The 23752-nt window shown below is 41.0% G+C and overlaps 1 protein-coding gene across 1 annotated transcript; it reads left to right on the top strand.

Annotated features, from left to right (window-relative positions):
• Positions 1 to 2109: 2109 nt before the first annotated feature.
• Positions 2110 to 23347, top strand: ssh2b (slingshot protein phosphatase 2b). The gene is made up of 15 exons (XM_083927131.1): positions 2110 to 2295; positions 7759 to 7802; positions 14939 to 15051; positions 15192 to 15256; positions 15340 to 15461; positions 15540 to 15605; positions 15741 to 15806; positions 15952 to 16146; positions 16255 to 16348; positions 16494 to 16622; positions 16979 to 17025; positions 17242 to 17388; positions 17562 to 17762; positions 18577 to 19663; positions 20181 to 23347. Exons 1-15 carry the CDS (start codon positions 2233 to 2235, stop codon positions 21456 to 21458), a joined length of 3717 nt encoding a protein of 1238 aa, XP_083783257.1. The 5' UTR covers positions 2110 to 2232; the 3' UTR covers positions 21459 to 23347.
• The last annotated feature ends 405 nt before the right edge of the window (positions 23348 to 23752 follow it).

A 23752-nucleotide genomic window follows, 5' to 3' on the forward strand; every position in this document is an offset into this window, starting at 1 on the left:
GGTATCATGTTACCTTTAGTGCATTTAAAAGGGGAATTTAAGAAAACATGTGAAAATCGAGAAAATGACCTTAGACCTCAGTGTTAAATACCAGAGGTTCACAACCTTTTCATTTTATTTAAATACCAAACATGCACCACTTATTTCTCCATGAAAAGGTGAATATTCTGAGCAGATCCATCAAAGAGCTGTTTTCCCTTATAATACTGTATAATTTGAACAAGGCTTTCTAAGCCTGATGAGGTAAATACATCAGTATTTCTAAACAAAAAAAAGATTAAAAGCATGAAAAATACACAATTTTTTACGTAGGAGAGAGTTTAGATTTTCATATTGAATCAGAATAAATGTGACAATAAGAAACATGCTCATGAGTGAATGCCATTTTTTATTTTCAGTGCTGTCAGCTGCTCTGGTCTTAACCTGGGGTAAGTCATTCTCTCAAATCAGATCACAGATCACATGGCCCACCTGTGATTAAAGCTGCAGCTTTGAATCCCCACTGCCTCTTCTGAGTGATTCTAAAGCCAAACACCATTATCTCTGTCGTAATCTCCATGTCATCTCATCTCTGACCTCACTGCTAATCCTTCTGGTACAAACAGAACAAACGGAGCTGCCTGATGGATGGATGGATGGACGGATGGATGGAGGGAGTGGTGATCAAATTAAATATGGGGCGTGTGGATAAATGGATGAAGTAATGGATAAACACTAGAGTTAAGGTGAAAAAAATAGGTCAACAAACACCTTTTACTGTATATCAATAACTGAAATATTTGAATTATTGTGTATTCAGTCTGATAGTATATGTTGCAGGAAAGGGGGAAGAAACCAGCTTGTACACCAGCTGTAATGATATTAGAGTTTCTGGTGCATCTGTGCATACCTGCACACATTGGTATTGGGCTTTGTTACATGTGCTGATGACAGGTTTCGGTTTTGTGGCAGGTTATGGTTGCTGCTAACCCTGACCTGTGCCCTCAGGCAGTGAAGAAGATAACAGTGTAGCAGTGCAGGTTTGGACAGGCAGGCGACACTTCAGAAGTCATAAAATAATCACATTTTCAGTACTGTACTTTACTGAAGCTCAAACAATATAGATCATATGACTATTGGGCTCATGACCTACATATGAAGACATGTCTCTTTTCTTTTCTGAACTGCAACTTTAAGTTTGAGTATCACACCAAATATCTTAAACCAATACATGAGAATAAATGATGCACACTCTATATGGATATTGTATACAAATTATGCACACATATTTTCATACAAATATTTCAAGGTGATTCTTGAGGCTGATACAGATACATTTTTGAATTGACTTTATTAACCTGAGAAGAAAATGATTGAGTTAGTTAGTACTATTGACCATTGAACAAGGCAGAACTATGAAAAGCAATCTGCACGCATATTTGTATAATTACATTATGATTGTATGTATATATTGATGGTTGTATATACATACATACATATATGTACACACATACATATATACACACATACAAACATACATATACATACACACATACATACATACATACATACATACATATATATACACACACATACAAACATACATATACACATACATACATACATACATATATACACACATACATACATACATATATAAACACACATACATACATACATATATACACACATACATACATATATATATATATGTATATATTCTTTGAGGTTCATTGTGTGTTCATTGTTCAAGTGTCTTGTTCCTATAGCAACCGCACATGGGGGCAGCTCGGGGCAGATGTAACATTTGACTTCTGGACTTCAAAGCAATATTGTGGCTCTCACATTTCTTGTACAAACATTTGATGACTGTCAACGAGTAGAACATGAATACAAATTACCTACATAAAAAATATAACCAAATAGCTCAAGAGGTTTTTGAGTTATGACATCAAAACCAAAAAGTGTTTAACTTGCCCCCTGTCTCCCCTACTCATCGCTGCTTTGTTTACGTCCAGCACACATAGGGTTAATTGGGATTGACAAACTGAGGGGAGTTGCGCATGCGCAGGTGGCGCTGACAGAGGAAGCAGCCGGGGAGTAGTCAAATAGTCCACGGTAGAGAGAGCGAGGAAAAAACGAGAGGAGACCAACAACAATCCGGGGTTCAGCTGGGGTTTCTCCCACCTCACATCAATTATGCTCGTCTCGCCGCTGTCGCTTCATCTCAGGTGTCCGCTTCCCGGTCGCTGAATGGCGCTGGTTACCGTGCAGCGTTCACCGACCCCCAGCACCAGCTCCAGCCCCTGCGTTTCGGTAAGAGCCGCCTTTACTATTAAACCCTCCTTTCTTCTCTACCGCTGCCTCCACCACCACCACCATCACCACCGCCGCCGCCAAACCCGAACCTCTTTGCTGTCGAAGGCGATTTCGAGGCTTCATTTCCGCTGTCTTTTTGCCGGCTGCTGACTGTCATAAAGTGCCTTGCCTTTGTACTCCTGCGCATGCGTGAAACACAGCCGCTCATCAATTTCAATTAGAAATATCAACGTCTTCTCTTAATGTAAAATAACCTTCTGCTCGGAAATGGTGTTTTTAAATGCTTTTTATACATGTAACGCAGTTAGCAACGGTTGCTTAGGAGCTCCAGACCGCTTCCCCTTCTGTTTTTTATTGTACCCTGTTGACATGGTTCCTGTATGCACATTTCCGCCAGTTCAAAGGTTCAAATGTCAGTTTAGCTACTTCTGTTCAAGATGATAACACTCCTGATAGTGTTGTGAGAGTTGTCTGGTTTTGAGGTTCAATAATGTGAAGGCAAATTATTCTCCTTAGCCAACCTTATGGTTTTCAGCTGTAGGCTACAGTTGCAGTTTAGCTAGGCTATCTACCAGGAAATACTGCCATGCACTTTTTTTCTTTCTGTTTTTTTGTGCATTAAAATTACAATATTAGTCAAACATACAAATACACAATACCGTTTCAGAGAGCAGAAAAAATCACATAAAGTAGTTATACACACACAAGACATATACTGTACATTCAAATTGTAATAGGATACACAGTAAATCACACCACGAAAGGGGTATATTCATTATACTATAAGAATAAATAGAGGATAGAGTAAATGAAACAATATTACTTTGAGGAAGTTCATCAAATACATTCTTGTAACAGTCTTTAAAGATCTATTAGGGAAAGAAATGTCAGAAGTGACTTAAATGCCACTATTATTTTCTTATGAATGAAAACTTTCCCCTTTTTAAAATAAAAATCTTTACCTCATAATTTAGAGACATATCCTTACTATTGGCCTAGTAACATATAACATCCTTAAGAGAAAAATTATGAGCGTCCATGGGGGCATGGAAAATGAAATAATTTAAACCAGACCAAATTTTCTTTGTACATTCACATTGAAAGCAAAGTCGGATGAGTGTTGCATCAACACGTCCACAAAAGGAGTCGGCCTATGTCATGCACTTCCGCTCGTAATAAGCCCTTGTGACATGCATGACTGCTGGTCTTTGCTCTTGCGTTATTGTTGTGTGCTGTCTCGGTATGTAAACACGGTTGTGGTCGTGTGTCTTTCTCTTTGTCTGTCACTGTTGGTCTGTTTCCTCCCCAGGCTATCTCTCAGTCCTTGTCTGTGTGCACTTTTCTCTACCTGTCTGCCTGTCTCTTTCTGTGTGTGTGTGTGTGTGTGTGTGTGTGTGTTTTTAAAGGCAGACCATTGCCCATGCAAAGCAGAGGAGCAGGTGTTTTTTCTTTCTGTTGGCATTCTCTCTGCTCTTCTTGTTTCTACAGAAGCAGAACCCACCAAATAATCAGGAAGTAATATACAAGCGTATATACTCTGTGTTTTTTCCATTCAGTTGTCGTTCTGTGTTTGTTTCACACAACAAAGCCTTCACTTCCTGTATAAATTCTGCTCTCTGTACTGATCACAGAAGGGACACGTGTCATTAGGTTTGCACTTTGGTTCTTTAGCTATACTATTATTGTTTCAAAGCAGATTGAAATATAGCTTTTCTACAAGTTTATATGTTTATGCTGGTTGGACAGGTGTATTGATAAAGTTTTGATGACCGTAGATGGAGGAGCTCAGGCCTGACGCAAAGAGCAAAGGAGATGCTGCAGCATGATAATAAACCAAAACGTTAAAGTAATAATTAAAAAATCACCATTAAAGTCAGAGCTTTAAGAGTCTTTGATGATGTGTCATAACGGGTTGCCCAGTTGACAGCATGTCTTCAGTCCTTTTTTTCATGGGAGTTGAGCAGTCATTGGTACATGTGATACTTCCCAGTGTTGGTTTCTTCAGCAGTGTTACGGTGTAACTTCTATATGGGTATAATGAATGTTGTCATAAAGCAGTCTTGCTCGTTGATTCACAACTTCGTCCGCAATGGCCTAAAACACGCAAGGGATAGCTATCATGGTATAAGATACTATAAATGTTATTGCAAAGTCTTTATTTGTTGACATTAATAACTTCATGTTGCTTCACAGTATGTATTTGCATACTGCCCAACCTGCAGGTTACAGGTTGGCTCTTGCAACCATTTTGAGAAATTGGCAAACTATTCTTGGCCTTTGGTACAATCAGTGGAAAACACTCTTTTTAAGATATAAAAGGTCAGGACAGCATGCACCGCAAAACAAATCAATTTTTATTATTTAATAGTGATATTTAAACATTGCTGGAGAGTCACCTAAGTTTTCCCACAAAAAAGAAAGAAAGAACATGTCGATAATTGGTAAATAAGCTTTTGTGTATTGATTTAAGAAGAAATAGAAGTGGATAGTAAACCTGGAATCCTATTGGTGTCAGTGTCAGAACCAGTTTTTTGACTGTGGAAACAAGTGAAAGAAAAGAACTTTGTTTGGTTAATGTTATAAAGCTTTTATACTTTATGTCTCATTTTCTTATTAAGCTGATTTACAACTGCATATTATTTTAATTACTGGAAACACAAGATGTATCAATCATATTTCATTAACCATAATCTGATACACAGTTGCCTGCCTTGCAACCACTTATAAAAGTTAGTTCTGCATCCTGGATTGTTTTATCCATTTCTTCGCTATTTGGACCTAGTAGAAGATTAAAATTTGCAGATAAATAAAAATTGCTTTCTACGCCCAGCTATGTCCCCAGTCACAACTTGCTGGCATGTCAGTCAATCTCACTCCTGTGGCCTTTAAAGGGACCCTCACATGTTTTGTATTCTCTGAGTAAAACCGGTTTTGTGAGTAGTAGGTATAATGGTAACTGTCTTGCTTTGTACACAAAGTTTGGGTCAATTGTTCCCTCATCCAGAGCAACTCAAAATATATGAAAGAGTGGATGAAACAATAATTTTTAAGCTTGTCAACATCAGTAGCAATCAGTATCAAGGAGTACACAGTCAAAGTAACTTGGTGTGCTGTATTTTCTATCCTTTGACTGATCTTGTATGTCAGAGATGTGATCGTGAGCCACAGCAGGAGCTGTAAAAGTAGAAGAAGAAGTTATGCATATGTCTAATTTAGCAAGTTGAGGCAGACAGGGGTGGTGAAGGATGTGAAGCATTTTCTTATTGAAAAATATGCTTTTAAGTTGCAGCCTGCACACACATACAGTGATAACGCATTGCACAGGCATGTCTGGTTTCCTGTGTCTTGCTGTCATGTGATGTGTGCGTATGTGTGTGTGCGTAGTGTGTAAAGTCCCTCATGAGATGTCTGCTAGTTGTTTTTTTTCTTTCCGCCATCTTTACTTGACTCTTACGTTGAAGCTGTCCACCCTCACTGGTGTGTCTCTACTTTGTAATAAAGAGGAAAAACACACACACACACACACACACACACACACACACACACACACACACACACACACACACACACACACACACACACACACACACACACACACACACACACACACACACTGTACTACATATTTTGCCTTTAGGGGAGATGCCTTAACTAGTTTTAACCTGGTGACTCTCGATCCAATGCTGTAACTTGTGACTCTCAGTGCAGCACAGACTTGTCTCCTGTCCTGCAGGTTCCTGCCCAGCCTGCACTTTCAGGCTACACATTTCCATAAGCTTTGGAAAAATCCTCTCAAACTTTCCTATATGCAAAATCTTTCACATCTAAACAAAGCTTGGTTGAGTCACAATGTAGGACACAACAGCTGAAACTGAAAAACGCCTCCACTATGTAGTTAACAGTACAGATTAATAAAATTATTTTTCTAAAGATATCATGTTGCTTCACATAGACAATCAAGATTGTATAGTGTTCAACAATCCAAGATCTGTTTTAAATATTTACTGATATGGAGTCGGACGGCAGAATCACAAGATCTGGTAGTAAAATGTTCTATCCAGAGACCAATCCCTACTTTGCTTCAACAATAACGAGGTCAAAACCTCACACATCTACTGTGTACTGTGTTAACCTCACACCGGAAATGAAATACACAAACCACATTATTTGCATTGGTTACATCAAACATTTACTATCCATTCACAGATAATAAAAAGTACTGCGATTTGATTTTTCATCCTTATCACCGAGCTTCGGTCAGAGCAAAACACACTGAGGCGGCCCTGCACAAGTTCATGTTTTGCTCATCAACCAGTAATCCACGTCTTTCTTTTATGAAGCTGTTAATGGTTTTGTAATGTTGTTAAGGCCTGTAAAGCAGTGTAAACACGATAAGTACCAGCCAGGCCCTGCAAGATAAGAGCCAGGTGTTAATCTGCCACTAATCCTTAGCCCTCTCATTTAGCAAGGCTTCATATTCCACAGTGTGATTTGGATTTGTCTCTTATTCTCCTTGCTTGTTTTTGTGTGTGAATGTGTTATTCTCTGACCAGCCACGCCTTAAAAACAGACTGAGGTCATTTTCCTGGAGGGTGTGCATATTGAGTTGAAGCTGAACTCATGCCTTCCCTCATGTCTCTCTGCTTAGGCAGCAGTGAATACTATGTTGGATGCTACTTGCACATGTGTTTATACAAGTGTGTGTGCTTGTGAATTTGGATATACACAAACTACTCTTTTTGTTTTACCCAATGTGGGATACTTTGTTTATTTGCATTTTCCTCACTACTTGTTATTAAACATTAGGTGTGTTGTTATGTATGTTATTAATTGGTATTTAATGCCTTTATGTATTTGAAATGCAGGTATTGACGAGTATGTGAGTCTAGGCACCAATTCGATACCACACAATTTAGCCCTGAAAAAATTCTACTTTAAAGGTTTTACCTGAGCCAGGTCATACAACAGCTTTTATAGTTAGTTATACTACAGTTAGTATATATATCTATATCTATATATATATAGATATATATATATATATAGATATACACACACACACACACACACACACACACACACACACACACACACACACACACACACACACACACACACACACACACACACACACACACAGTTTATATTTTTCTTTAACACATTGGTATCGGATCGGTACTCTGTATTGGCCGATACGCAAGTTTAAGGATCGGACTCTGTATTGGGAAGGAAAAAATGGTGTCAGAACATCATTACTTATTGTACGATTGTTGATATTATTGCATATTATTGTAAATTAATTGCTAATCATCATGCCAATAAAGCTTATTTTAATTTGATGTCTTAATGGATACAGCACTTTCTAGTTCTTTACACAGCACCTCCATGCTCAGTTGTTGAAAGTCAAATAATGTTCCATATGTACACATTAATAAATATATTTTTCTCATTTTATCTGTTTAGGAGTCCGGTAGTGGGGAGGATGACCGTCGCTCTCAGCCGAGGAGGTAAGATATTGATAGATATTGAGCAGCATCACCTGCTGAAGTTTATGAAAATCACGGTAACATTACACTGGAAATGTAGTGCCAGGCTGAGTGGAGACAACGAGCATCTACTGAAGTGTCTGAACAGAGGGCCTGTTATGGTACTGCCCCTGAACTCTGACGTTGATGTGGCCCAACCTAGATGAACGGGGGAGCAAATAGACTTTACCTTGATGATTAATCATTAAATGTGTCTGACCCTGCTGGACTTCCTTCATTTACTGATACAAAGAGCTGCTGTTCTATTGTGGTGCTATTCTGACAATCCTGTGCTGTCCCTTGTTGCCTCTGGCATTGAACTGGAGTTGGAATCTGGTCTATCCTGTTTCACTCACCCACATTTACAACTGGTTTGAGTCCACCAGCGATCAGCAATTTCCTTCTGCTGCCTACTGTGTTTATTTGTTCTAGATACTCATGATACTCGTGAACCTTAGTTGCAATAACACTCTTACTTCCATCTTTGTTTTTTTTGGCCTTTTAATAACGAATTAAATCCTAAAATCCTCTCATGTAGGAGATAATTAACTGTGGTTCACTGGCTGTCCATTAGAGGGCAATAGGCTCTCTGTGAGTCAGGTCTGTGTATGTGGGTCAGAAGATCCAGGGGCAGATTGGTAGCCCCTCCCAAAGTCAGAGTGCCTCTGTGTCTGTCTGGTCATTGGAGCTCTGTGTTATCCAACTGAGAGGGCTTTCTGTATTTGTGCAGCTGGGAGTGAAATCTATATTCACATACTGTGTCTGTGTGTGTGCCCGTGTGTCAGTCTGCGTTTGCACAGAGATACGTAACAGTTCAGATGTCACTTTGATGTACCGTATTTTGTAAATCAATTTAATTTTAAATACATTTTTTCAAGTCCTAAGATTATCTGACCATTAATGCTTCCTCTTCATACAGATATACACATTTGGCTATGCGTGGCCAAATGGGCTTGTACTTGTATAGCGCCTTTCTAGACTTCTGACTACTCTTTCGCTTTCACACTACTTGTCACATTCACCTATTCACACTGATGGCAGTGGACGTCTAAATACCATCTAATCTAACCATTCAGACCACATTCACACACCCATGCACAGCCCAGGGAGCAATTAGGGGTTCAGGGCACTTTGACATGTGGACATTCCATGAGGCGCCAGGAATCGAACCACCGATCTCTCGAATGGAGGCAGACGCGCTATGGATCAGAGGTAGCGCGGGTCATCCTCGTAGTATGGGACTAATCTCAGTTGACCTCTGTAGTATGTCACAATAGACTTAATAAAACTAACAGAACGAAATAAGGAAATATGAATATCAAGTTCGGAGCATATGGTTCGGAGGGAGGAGCTGGGCCTTGTCTTGACTGGATTATACTGGGCTGCAGAGGCCAGGTGATACTGTAATTCGTTTGCCATCTGAATGGTGGAGCGCTGTCAGATGTTAAGATTTGGACCATTTATCATTGTTTGCACTTGTCTATGTGCTGTTAATCAGTCTTATTGCGCTGGTTAGTGGCTCATTATTTCTTTAGTGTAAAACTTTAAGACATTGCGTATTAGGTACTTGACATTTCCTGTCAATAGAGTTGTTCCAGTACCAGTATCGAAAATGCCTCAGATACTGCCTAAAATGCTGGATCAGGTATCAGCGAGTATGAAAGTCAGGATAAAACTGTACCAGTAGAAAACAGCACTTTGAAATGCTTTCACTTTTTTAAAATGGTGTGTGTTTTCTGAGTTAACTTCAATGTTCAATTTGTGTAAACAAATAAACGTACACACCTCTGCTGGAAGGTGCTGCACTGTTCGATTGTGTGTAAACAGCTATCTAGCCAGGGATTTTGTTTTTTTGACACATTTGGCTTAGAGCTAAGAAATAATTGAACAACAAACACAGGGACACAGGATCAAACTGAGCACATGTTCTTAATTTCGGTGTGTCTGAGCTCGAGGTGTGATGTATTCACAACACATCAGAGTCTCAGGTGTGTTGGAAAAAAAGGCAAAATTGCTAAATAAAAGTGAGTCTGTACACTTAAATACTGAATGAGTGTTCCCAACTGCTGACATCTGTGCCTGTCATGCTGTAGAAGCCAGCAGCTGCAGCAGAGCTCATCTCTAGGTAGGGACATTCATTCAGACTGTAATAAGGCTTTAGATGCTGTGTGTCTGCATAAGCAGGGCCTACTGCTGTGCTGCTGATTAAACCCCTGTGACATCAGCAGAATAGTGACGCCAGCTAAAGCAGCAACGTCACTAGAGGACCTACAGAGGTGAAATCAGTGGGAGAAAGAGGAATTTATTATGACGCCTATCTTCCGGTCTTTTATGATCTACGTAATTGTTTTTGTAGATGAATGTTTGTGTGAGAAGGGCGTTATTTCGATGTAATCTGTTTTTCTACTCCTTTCTATTCAGCTTACAGTTTATTGGTTTGTGTGCCTCTAAGACTCTCCCAATAAATCATTTCCCCTTACTTGTAATCTAATACATGTTGTCGGGCAGACTGATTAGACAGTAAATAATCTGATTGACTTCCTGTCTACAAAATGCATACAAGACTCAACTGCTCATAGGATGGAGGCTAGTCTGTCATGTGTGTTTGTGTGTTTGCGTGTGTATATTTGTATTGAAGCTGTTTTTTGTGCTTCAAATCCATAGATAAAGCAAAGCACAGAATAGCTGCGGTTGTACTGTATTATATATGCGATGCCGTAATCACTAAGGTGACTGTCTGTGTTTGTTTACGTGGAGACATGACAGCAACAGCGGAGTGTCTGGTGTCTGTCTGCATGTAACAACCACATCCTGGCCTACACTGCTTGTGATTGGACGGTGTCAATTTCAATTAGTTAAACGCGAGAACAGCAAGGTGGCACTTCAGAGACGAGTCAAACACCTCGAATGTAAGCATGCGTGTTGTTGAGAGTCCACAGACAGTATTGGAGAACAGGATTACGGCCAAGGACTGTTCCAATCTAGACCTGTAATGCCTTTATAACAGATGTAACTGATATCTTCTTAATTCATTGATTATTTCCCTCAATGAAACCAATAAGAAAGATGATGGGGAGAAGGCGATGAGAACGTAGAGGTGAGAAAGTCAGAGACGGGCCCTCATCACAATAAGAAAAATGCTGTGGTGGAGCACGGAGAGTTGAACAGGAAGCTGAGGTGTAGATTGGGCAACTGTCAGATTAGGAAGCTGTTATCAGTCAGTGATGAAGGCCTCCTGATGAGTTTTTAAGTCTCATTAGTGTATCTTTTGTCTGCTTTTAAACATTCACAGTGTTTATGCCGACACTGACCTCTTGATCTTCTGCTGTTTCATACTTTTCTGTGTCTTTTAATGTTAACATGTAATCCCTGACAGTATTTACACCATCTAGTGTTCATACTTTAATATTTTAAACGTCTGAGAGGACGTCAAAGCCTGTAACATCCTGTCCCTTCATCCTGCTACTGAACGACACCGCCTTGCTGTTTGATCAAGGAGGGTCAAGCATATAAGAGTACAAAAACACACACACATTTCATACAGTACACACTTAGTATTGCACATGTCACAGATGCTAACAGAAAAACACCACTGCAGTTGTTGTTTATCCTGTGATATGAATTGGCAGTCAGGTGGCCACGCATTCACCCCCCAGTTTGTAATCTATCCTATAAATTGAAACCACGAGTGAGCAGCGTAACCAAGTCTAAGGTCAAGTTTCTCGTCAGTTCACAGGTCCCCTGATGTCTACTTTCGGATTTCTCAATCTTTTTTCCATTGCTGTGTTGTTTTTGTCGTTTGTTGTTGTTGTTGTTGTGCTGTTGCTGGAAGCAGCAGCACATTAAGGTGTCAGGTGTCTCTGACTCTGGTGAACATTTTCCCTAAAGGCTACAGACCTAGTTGGTTACACAACTTCGTCACACACAACACAAGTGTGATCTGTATTAGGCCCGCGCTCTCCAAGGATGCCCGTCTGGGTGTGGGGAGTAATTAATGCTTAATCAGGTGGATTGTTGTCATGGAAGCTCAGTTAACAAGTTTGTGATGCTGTTGTTGCCATGAGAAAAGAGAAAACCGTCAGTGGGGTTAGATGTTATTGACAAAAATGACACCAGCCCACTACCAGAAAATCCTCTCCTGACAGATCGAGATTATGTCTTTATACCTGCTGATGTCATGTTGCGTAGTTGTTGTTCACTAAACTAAACTAGTCATTTTAAGTCTAAAGTTATTTGTTAGTTCATATAGTTTAATTTGCATTGTGCATCGGGTAAACTCATTTTTTTAATAGTTCATCACATTAACTAATTAAATTCCTTGAAAATGTTTAAAAATCTCTGTTGTATATACATTTTTTTTGGTATATTGTTTCTATTGCATCATATCCTTCCCTTGAGTCATCAGGGTGAAACCACATGCTTTAGTCAAACCAGATCACTGTAACTAAATATTGGAAAGATTGACCTGACCTGTTTCAAGACAGGATATAGAGGGACTGTCCAAGGAGGCTTCAAGTCAGGAAAAAAAGGTCAAACCAAAAACAGCAGCCAAAATGGTGTTATGGTAATATGTGAATTAAAGTAATTTGGACAACATGATCCTTGCATGTCATGTTCATTTTGCACCAAAGTTCTTAGAAAGCTACTTTACAAGTATTCAATTCACACAGGAGTATAGAAAAATAGACTTTTCCATGTGGTTATTTCATATAGATTATTTATTTAATGAATTTCCAGAAAACATGATATGGGCTAGGTGATATTATCGAAATATGACATTCCACATGTGGGAATAGAAGATTTTGGACATATTGTCCAATGGTGATTTTTTTATTTTATTTATTTATGGCTTTTCATAAACAATTAATTTAATTTCCTCACACAAGAGTTGCCTCTATTAAAGTCGTGTTTATGTCAATGGCAGCTATGTCTCTTCTCCTCCTGTGGCACTAATAATCCCTCATACATCCTTCGACAGACGGCTGTTTTCACAGATTGGACCATGTGTGTCTCCTCCCCTCCCGCGGCAGCTTTTACCGCAGCCTGCTGCAGACAAACGGAACAGTATCAGTGAGCAGATGAGAAGAGGCACCTGCTCTGCCATAGCATGTGCTTAACCTGTTAATATCTTTGACGTTTCTGAACATTATAGACTATCAACGCGCTTTTTTAAGAGTATCCTTATTTTATGACGTGTTTGACGGATAATTCCCTAAATTCGTGATGTCCATTAAAAGCAAAATATCATAGTGAGACTTCGTTTTAACAACTACCCTAACAGTGTGGAGTGACCCCCGCACCCACACCACAACAGCGACTATCCACACCCCGCTTCTGTGCGCCCTGCCCCCGCCGTCAGAGCAGCGATGCCTCCCGGTGTTGTGACCGCGCCACGGAGCTCATCGGCCGGCTGCTTCTGCGCCTGCTGCGGCGTTAACATGAGACCTTATTTCACCGAGAACTCCGTGATCTCTCAGGGGGACATTTATCAGCTGTAAGTTTACACTGTGCTCAGAGCCCCATGCTTTCCATGTAAACCCATTTAACCATGAATTGCATAACATCTTGAGACTCTATTCTCTGTATATCAATGAGTGTTTTGACTTTTTGCTGACTTAAAGGCCTGCTTGGACAGTCCCTTCTATATCCTGTCTTGACACAGGTCAGGTCATAATCTTTCCAACATTTTGGTAACAGGGATCTTGTTTGACAAAAGCATGTGGTTTTCCCATAATGACTTAAAAGGAAGGATATGACACCTTGCAGCAGAGTTGGGGGCTGCTGGAAGAGCTTTCCTTCCCTTTGCTCCATAGGAAATGTCTGCCAGATGCCGTAATCATCTGCTTATATGCATTCTCCACCATGCATCTTTTTTTACATTCATTCATTTATCTTCAACCGCTTGTCCCTATTGGGGTCGCAGGGGTTGGCTGGAGCCGATCCCCGATGTCATTGGGCGTGAGGCAGGGTACAGCCTGGACAGGACAGGAGTCAATCCATCTTTTTTTCTTTTTTTACTTTATTTTAGATGCGACTAAAATGCATCATGAGGGTTCACAGCAGGAAAGGCACACGGTGTACCTGCCACATATTGTTAGTGAGTCAGAGGATGTGATTAATCTCTTGAGTTTTATTTAGAGAACAAATGCTGGAAGTGATTCATTGGCTGTTCGATCAACCAAGTCAAGACATAGTTTACTTGTATAAGACATATGTCTAGTTCAGTCTGTGTGTGCATTTACACTTGTATTCATTTATTTATCTTTATTTATTTATAAATGTCCTGTGGGTAGACTGGCGTCCTGTCCAGTTTCATAATACAATGGTATAAGATTAATCTTAGGGACAGAAAACTCATTGTTGGTTATTAGTTGCTTATGATAATGACCATTTAAAAAAAGAAAAAAAACATCAGAGCATGATGTCAAAATCAAAGCAGTGTATTGCATCTTAAGTCTGTTACATAGCTGCAAGAAACTCAGTTCTAAAGGCCAAATTTCATGCCAGGTGGTTGGCATTGAAAGTCTCTGCCACAGTATAATACAAAGATAACATCTGCATGAAGGTCTCGGTCTGCTCAGTTGATTCATGTAAAGAAGAGGATTGGATGGTTAAATGTGTGGACAGTTTTGTTGTTTTTTTCCCTTCTGTGACTCATTATGTCTTTTGTCTGTCGTGCCTTCTGTCATTTAATGAACATGTTCAGTTCAGTTAAGCCGGCATGTTATTGGAACCAACTAACTGCACAATGAAGCTCATAGAGGCACACAAATCTCTCCCATTATTGTTTTGTATAGGTTGTTTGTAAAGGATGTTGTGTATTTTCAAATAAAACATTAGATTGAATTACCATTATTGAAACACATTCAACTTTTAGACTACAAAATCCCTCATACTCAATATTCAGAAGCAAAATACAACAGTGTTGGCTATACACAAAGTGGTGGAAAAATCCCATCACATGTGTCTTTTATATTGCTTTTTCAGTATGATCCCAACGCCAAAAGAGTTACTATCCAATAAGATGAAGAAAGGCAGAAAATCCTCGATTATCTTTCTGTAAATGAACCAATCAGTTAACCAAAGTAAGGATTTCTTTTTTCTCTCAATCTGTCCAGCATCAGTGAAAGTTTCCTGACGGTTAAAGGAGCTGCTCTCTTCTTACCTCGAGGAAATGGCTCCTCTCCTTCGTCTGCCTCTCGCTTCTCACAGCTGCGCAGCAAACATGCAGGTGAGGTAACAGGTCTTCCTCAAGAACGCTTGACAGGTTATACATAGTACTGTTAGTCAAAAGAATAGCTGCTATTTATCTACAACCACAGTGCCTGACACTCATATAATATGATTTTTTTTTTCTTCTCATTTTACCAGGAGACATCCAGCAGCATCTGCAAACCATGTTCACTCTCCTCAGACCAGAGGACAACATCAAACTGGTGGGTACACGCACTATAACGCAAATACAAAATTCAGTCTGGATCAGCTGTCAATACATCCACTAATGTCTTTCCTACTCCAGGCGGTTCGTTTGGAGAGCGTCCACACTCAGATCACCCGATACATGGTGGTGGTCTCAACTAATGGACGTCAAGACACGGAGGAGAGCGTGGTGCTGGGAATGGATTTCAGTCCTGTGGATAGGTGAGACGGTAACATACACAAGCTTGTATTTGTCTGTCTTGATACTGTGGATTAAACTCCTTTTTTCCCCACTCCCAGCTCGTGTTCTGTAGGGCTGGTTTTACCCTTATGGAGCGACACATTAATACATCTGGATGGAGACGGGTAAGAAAATATCCAACGTGTAATCGCAGAGCAACACACATTTACTTAACATTTACATTTACACTACTTAAATGGCTTAATGTCTTTTTTTATGTTTTTGTTCCCTCTCTGTGCTTACTCTCTTTTTACTCTCAGGGGGTTCAGTGTGTCAACTGACAGCAGAGTGCATGTATTCAAGCCGGTTTCTGTGCAGGCCATGTGGTGAGTCACACTGTATTGATCACACATATTGGTGGAAACGGAAACCCATATCTGCCCTTAAATTGTTGGAAAGTGTTCATCTTAGTATCTAAAGCATGCTCCTGCCATTTAATTGAGACTCTCTCCCCCTTATCTGGACTCGCAGGTCGGCCCTCCAGTCGCTTCACAAAGCGTGTGAGGTGGCTCGTTGTCACAACTACTTCCCAGGCAGCTTGTTCCTCACGTGGGTCAGCTACTATCAAAGCAGGGTCTACTCCGACCAGGCACGAATCAACGAGTGGAACGCTATGCAAGATGTACAGTCACACCGTGCCGATTCGCCCGTGCTCTTCTCTGATGCGTAAGTATCTAGATCATGTGGAATATGTTTTTTCTTTAACCTTTTTTATTTTCTCCCCTTTTTAAAAAAATGTATTTCCCTAGATAATGATATTTATTGTTTCTGCAGACCTACAGAAAGAGAGCTGACAGAGCGTCAGATCAAAAGCAGTTTGAGGGAGATCATGATGCAGAAAGATCTTGAGAATGTCACCTGCAAAGAGGTGAGTCAGTGCTTCAGATGCTGGATTTGAAGATGCTCACCAATGTTTAACAAGAAAACGCAATGTTTGCATTTCAGGTTTAGATATGCTCTTCTAAGATTTTTTCGGTGTGTTTCTTTGTTCCCTGGCCGGATGTGTTCCGTAGATCCGAACAGAGCTGGAAATGCATATGACATGCAACCTGCGAGAGTTCAAGGAGTACATTGACAATGAGATGATAGTTATTCTGGGCCAGATGGACAGTCCTACTGAGATCTTTGATCACGTCTTCTTGGTAAGACTCACAACACCTCTGGAGTACGACTGCTGCATTTGGCAACAGTGTTGGTTGGTCTCATTACACTGAAATCCACCAGAAGAGCTACATCACAAATGAATTGATTTAAGAATAGAAAGTTCCCCAGTTCTTTTTAAGTAAAATGCATGAATATTGTTTGTACGTCAGGCTTATTCCATGTCTGGGAAAGCTGGCAAAATATGAGCTACTCTTGTGTAATTCCTCCAAATTTGAAGGTACTTTGTTGAAGTGCACATGGGATTTCGGGCATGCCTTGCAACAGGATTTAAGCATTATGAAAAGTTCAGTTGAAGGCTCTGAACTAGTCTGAGGATTGCTTTTGTTTCCTACAGGGATCTGAGTGGAATGCATCCAATTTGGAGGAGTTGCAAAATAGCGGGTAAGGAGGAGGGGGGGGGGGGGGGCAAAGACAACACAGTATGAGCCGCATTGAAGTCAATAAAACAATATAATATACACACATATATATATATATATATATATATATATATATATATATATATATATATATATATATATATATCTCATAAAAGTAATTTAGTTAAAATTTAAATTAAATGTCTCTTCTTATCTTTTCCTTTTTATTCTCACTCAGGGTTCAGTACATCCTTAATGTAACGAGGGAGATTGATAACTTCTTCCCCGGTGTGTTTGAGTACCACAACATCCGTGTTTACGATGAGGAGGCCACTGACCTGCTTGCTTATTGGAATGACACCTACAAGTTTATAACTAGAGCCAAGTGAGTTTCTGATGACGACTGCATGTTCTCCATTTTTTTTTTCTCTGATCTTCTCATTTTGATAGGGCACTATCTTTTCTAGTTAGTCTTTTTTTAAAGGATTAGCTCTTAGAAGAAAAAAACTGCCTTACTGAACTGTTGACAGTGATGACATGTCTACTTGATTCCTCCAGGAAAGCTGGATCCAAGTGCCTGGTGCACTGTAAAATGGGTATAAGTCGCTCTGCAGCCACAGTGATCGCGTACGCCATGAAGGAGTACGGTTGGGATTTGAAGAAAGCCTTTGATTACGTCAAAGAGCGTCGAGCTGTGACCAAACCTAACCCCTCTTTTATGAGACAGCTGGAGGAATATCAGGGAATACTGCTGGCCAGGTAGCCGCATTAACACACATCAAGTATATATATGCCAACACTGCATGAGGTGATTGCTAAAGATAATGAAATGAAACCATCCAGATTAATCAGAAAGGCCCACACACTTCTTAAAACTGCTTAAAGATGTGTTAATAATTTGAATACCTTTCAAACACAATTTGAAGAATTTAAGTTGGCCCACAATTCAGTTCATAATTTTGCCTTCAGGTCTTGTTGTGTATTTATTTCAGTTGTAAAAACAACATTCACATATTATCACGCTCATGGCTGACATTAGCAGATGGTTGCTCATTTACACATCCCGTAGATACAGAGTAACATTAGCACTTATTTGAAGCTGTTTTTCTGGCCAATGAACCCAGTTTTGTTCAAGGATTCTTCCCTTTAAAGGAGAGTCTTTACTCGTCGCCACCGCCAGGTGCTTGCTCATTGGGTAATGTCGGGTCTTTGTAAAGGTAGCGTCAGCTGGCTTTTTGCCTAAAACAGCTGCCTGCTGCGGCCGTAAACAAAGTTGACGAAAGCTGGGTTTGCAGGCTGAAAAATAAACACAAATAGTGACACCTTTCACTTTGAACATAGACATTTGATCCACTGTTAATAAACTACTGATTAGTGCAGCTTTTAATTGCATTTCATATCGGCATCGTGTTTATCTGTGACACAACACATTTAGCACAATAACCTTATAAAATGACATTAAAAACATGTATGATAATGTGTTTGCATGAAGAGGATTGGAGTGACATGAAAAGATTCTAAAAACTTGTTTTTCTTTTTTGTTGTGTCATGTTTCTCCCCACCCCTGACGCAGCAAGCAGAGGCACAACAAACTGTGGCGTTCTCACTCTGACAGCGACCTGTCGGAGCACCATGAGCCACTGTCTAAATCTCACGGCCAAGCGCACAGCCTGGGTCGCTCCGACCCCCATAACCAGGCCGGCAGCACGCCTGGTCCCTCTGTGAAAGAACTGCTGGATTCACTGGGAACTCCAACCATCGCTGGCAAAGCAAAACACTCCACTAGCCAGCCTGATACTGGCATCCACTCCAATCAGCTTAGTTCTTCCTCCTTTAAGGGGGTGGTAGCTGTATCAGGTGATACTGAAGCTCAAAGCCTTGAGGCTCTTTCTCATTCTGCTGAAGTCCAAATCAGTCAGTTGGATTCCCCTTGTCCTGAATCCACAGCTGGCTCTGTGTCTCCGTTATCACCTCCCCTATCAAACGGCTTATGTGACTCTCAGGAGCAGCCCACATCACCTCCTCTTTCCCAGGCAAGGGCTGCCACTGTGGTGCCTGAGCCTCAAAAGACAGACATGGTGACCGTTGCGCAGAGCGTTTTAGTGGGCCAGCCTCAACCGCCTCCATCCTTTCACCACCTGCCCCTCTCCCCTGCTCCATCCCCAACTCCAGTCTGCACGGATGAGGTCATCAAACCGCAGGCGCTGCCCTGCGCTCTACCCTGCGCTCTGCCCTGTGCTCTGCCTGTGATAAAACCCATGCTGGTGTCAGTGCCTGAGCCCATGATAACAGAAACACCAAGCACACAACAGGCTGGACCCCAGTGTCTGTCTGCACCAGTGCCTGTCAAAGAAACAGACTGTGACCAACAGATGTGTAGCTTGTCTTTGGACAATTTAGCAGCACATCCTCCCTCCACTAGTGATTTTATCAGCTACCCCAGTGCCATTCCACAAGACAACAAGTTGTTGTTCGGCCACAGCGCGGATCACATTAACTTTTTCAGTGCCAGAGAGAAGTTCAAGGGAATGAGTCAAGATGATAAAACTCACTGTGCTGTGGTGCAGCAGGCGGCCCAGCTGAAGAGTTGTGGCAAAGAACAACAACCACTGCCTCAGGAGGTCTCCACTAGTGAGGGGAAGCAGGAGGAGAAAAGAAAGGTACGGCTACTGCTACTAACTTTTCCAAACTATGACTCACTTATTTCCATTGCAAACGCTCAATTTATTGTCTAAGCTTTGGGTCACATATCATTTCTTGAGAGCATCTCTCAGGTTCCTCTCATGCACTGACAGTTTGTGTATTTAGACATAGGTGTGCAGATGTTTTGACCTTTCAAGGCTATCCTTGTGTAAGATTATGCCTCATGTAATATAGATTATTCAAATAATTCATAGATCATTTTCAATATTTTTTGGACATTTGGAAGTATATTGAACTCTGCTGTCAAATTTGTTCGCAAATTATTCATTTATTTTGTTTAGCTTTTGTTTTCTTGAATCCAGGGCGCCACCTGGTGGCAAAAGGTGGAATGCTTTTTGCAGAGCGTGTCACATCAGAATCTATTTTACTAGAATGTTTATTTGAAATTATTTATTTTGGATATAGTAATTTTTTTTTGTTTGGCCTTTAAACTGAATTTTCTCTTTTTATATTATCTCTCTCTTTTCTTTTTAGGAAATTGCCGTCCCTGTGCAGGTTACAGGACAGGCAGTGCACACAGAACCTCAAGGCCTCCAGAACCAGGAAGTGAGGAAGTCAATGCAGGAAATGGAGGAAGCCGATCTTTTATCACAGAAGGAATCTGAGAATGTTAAAGAGGAAGTGAAAAACAAAGAAGAGGAGGAGGCGGCTCCTGCTCGTCTCTACAGCGATTGGACGAGGGGGTCCGTGCGGCGTGTCACGCGACAACTTGAGCAAAGAATGAAAGAGGAGCATGAGACTCCATCGTCGTCCTCATCTCCGCCGTCCCTCTCCGGCAGCTCTCAGCGTCGTCCAGCCAGCGTCGATGCATCCACAATGTCAAATCCACAGGATGTATTAATTCCCGTGCAGGTGTCAGAAGTTAGGGCTGTTCAGGAAGAGCAGGAGAAATATGATGATGATAAGTTTGGACCAGTTAAACAGGAGAGTGGTGATGTAATTGAGATGGAGAAAGTAGGAACTAATGACCGTAGCACAAAAGGACACAAACTCCAGCCTGCTGATACTAGATTGCGCTCTACCTCTTCTTCTTCTTCTTTCCACCGCTCTGCCCATTCTACCTTTGCCTCTGTAAACTTCCTGTGTTTGGAGGGTGTGACCGAGTTAGAGTCAGGCACAGACTGGGACTGCTCCGCAGAGGGACCTCATAGTGACATTTTCATGAGGGAGACATGGGAGACTTTGTGCGAACTGGGTGCCTTTCTGCAGCAGGTGAGCATGGACAGAACCCACAAGGCCAGGTGTGCCGGAACCACTCAGCAGCGAGGTAGCATTCTACAGAAGCGGGTCAGAGAGGTGGAAGCAAGAATTCGCCAGGCAGGACTGACCCCTCCGTCCCTCATGAAGCGTTCAGCCTCTCTGGCCAAACTGGGTTGTCTGGAGCTGCTTGCCAATGACCTGAGCGAGTGGGAGCTCAGCTGCTCTTCTGTGGCCCCGTCCTCCGCAGAACCTCCGACCCACACAGCTAGCGATGAGTCCAAGAAGCAGCGGGTCCACAATTCCCCTTCCTCTGCTGACCAGCAGCCAGAAGTCATCGGGACTGGCGCAGAGAGGCTTTCTGTTGCTGGAGAAACTTCACCTCAAATCTCTCCACCATCCAGAATGCAGAAGGGAGGACTCCCGCACTCTGACCAAGATTCTCTGCATCTGCCTGGCCCGGCACTTATGGCAACCAGGCAGCAATATGGAAGGACTCACCCCCTGAGGCGGCTTAAGAAAAGAACTGTTAGTACTCTTTACCATACCATGTAACACAACCGTGCGTGCGTGTGTATGTGTGTGTGTGTGTGTGAGGGAGAGAGGGATCATGCACACCTGTGAGAATTGGATATCAAGTGCATAATGTTGGATTCATTCAGCAAAACAAACCAATGCCTCTTGCCTTAAAGGATGTGTTTTAAAAAAAAAAAGTTTCTGTACGTTTTTTCCTCTGTGAAATCCGAGCTATAAGATACTCCTCTCAGTGCAAGAACAAGTGACAAGGCTATGAAGGGTCCAGTCAACTGAATCAAAACTACGAATCATATTGGGAGAGGCACTGCGCCGTGTAAACACTTTCAGAAGAAGTCATTCAAAAAGCAGCAAAAACAATCACCCAACTGAATAACTTGTTTTAGATGTTTATATGCCTGAGCCTGCACATATTCACTCTTTATACCGTCACTGGGTCCTCCATCATGAACTTGATGTTTACTCGATCGCTGTTGGTTCATTGAATAGTCCCACCTGTTGTTGGGTGGAATGTAGTGTCTTTTTTTTTTTTTCTCTCTTCCGATGCTTTCGCGTCTCTCCATCAATATTTGCTGGTTGTGCGGAGTAGTGGGGCAAGAAAATGATACAGCTGGTATAATCTGACAGGTGAATGAATCTGCCCAACATCAATTCAACATCCAAACGACATCATGTTCAGATAAACTTGAATTAATCCGCCAGAAATACTAACAGGGGTGCAAACATGTATCAATGGGAATTAAATGTGATCCGTTTTTCTCCGCCCACACGCCTTGAGATGACTACTGTTATACTGACCTTTCAGGCTTGTTTTACCATATTTAAGCTTGGGACTGTTATTTAGCCCGATGAAGTTGAGTGGTTTTGATTTAGCAAACGCTAGCCACCACAGTTTGGCTGCAACATTAGGTGTTAACGTTATTTGATGTTAATGTCTTAATGTTAGCTTGCGTGATTGTTCAAATTCCCTTTAAAAATGTTACTGATGTTGGCACTCTTGGGCTACTCTATGTTACTAACCGTACCCTTTTAAGATATTAGCAGGGCTGTCACAACACCCCCTTTTCACCCCTGATAGTTTGCACCCCTATACTCAATACTGACAAAAAAAATACCAATCAAACTGGGGTCGAAGCACAGATGCAACAGATGAGTGTTTTTACCCAAATAACAGTGTATCCAGAGCTGGTTACAGGAACATCAGCCGACATCAACTGAAATGGCTGCATAGTTTCCGCAGTTTGTTGTACCAAACGATAAAGAGAAGCATGCTGGGTTTTTTTTTGTTTGTTTGTTTTGACTACACAATACCTCAGTAAGTCTGAACCAAATGTGACCTGCACAAACGTCAGGCTCTGGATTCCTGGAATGTCTCCGTCAGAAACAACTTCACCGCTCGATGAACTGAAGTAAACTTGTCCCTCTCGTGTCCTCTCACAGTCCTGATGCCACTCAAACTAGACATTTTATGTATGTATTTACTGTGCGGGAGAAAGGGTAGGTTAGGGGATTGGGAGTTTAAGGCAGAGTTTATATTTGTGAGTGTTCTCTTTGGGATGTAAAGGTCTTTATTGTGAGTGTTGACATTTTAGGAACTGTACATGTTTTTATATCTGGTTTGTGCCCGTGTGTGAGTGCGACTGTGTAGCACAACTTTACTATGTGGGTGTGTACTTTTTTAATTTTTTTTTATTCATCGTTATCTCTTTTGTACACATTTTAGGTGGGTGCCTGTGACTGGCAAGTGAAGCTTCTCTGCAGTCTATCAGAAATGTCTGTACAGGGAGGTCTGTCATACATGCACTTTACTCCCTTTTTAATTTTAATGTGGCTTTTTTTTTTTAAATGTATGGTTTCTACTTTCGGGGAGCATGCTTAGGTAGTAGCAGCTGTTGGGTATGCGTGTATTGTCAAAAACTGACTTTTTTTGTTTTATTTTTAACTATCAGTGTAAATATTCTTTTATATCATGTGCTTCAACTGTGACCATTAAAATAATGGAAGTCATTTAGTCTGGTTTGCTGTGAGTCTGTGTACAGTAATGCAAGGTCATGACATAACCAATGGTTTAAGCAAAATATGACAGTATGTGCTAAGTTTTGACATTTTTACAATCATTTCTCAGATTTAAGATTTAGACCAAAACTAGCAAAACGAAATGTCCCAGATTATAAGATCACATCTTCAATTGGCTTATTTTTCTCGACTGACCGTTCAAGACCCGAAGATTTTACTCGCGTTTACTATAATATAAATAGATAAAAAGCAGAACATGCTTACTTTTGAATGGACCAAATCTATTCTACATACACGTA

Source organism: Echiichthys vipera (assembly GCF_963691815.1).
Source record: "Echiichthys vipera genome assembly, chromosome: 14".
Lineage (NCBI taxonomy): Eukaryota > Metazoa > Chordata > Actinopteri > Perciformes > Trachinidae > Echiichthys > Echiichthys vipera.

Bases quoted from the DNA above. Each gene is read 5' to 3' on its own strand.
- ssh2b (XM_083927131.1), top strand. From the start codon at position 2,233: ATGGCGCTGGTTACCGTGCAGCGTTCACCGACCCCCAGCACCAGCTCC. The intron at 15,606-15,740 runs GTAAGAAAATAT...TTTTACTCTCAG, and splicing joins ATACATCTGGATGGAGACGG to GGGGTTCAGTGTGTCAACTG. The intron at 17,763-18,576 runs GTAGCCGCATTA...CCCCTGACGCAG, and splicing joins CAGGGAATACTGCTGGCCAG to CAAGCAGAGGCACAACAAAC.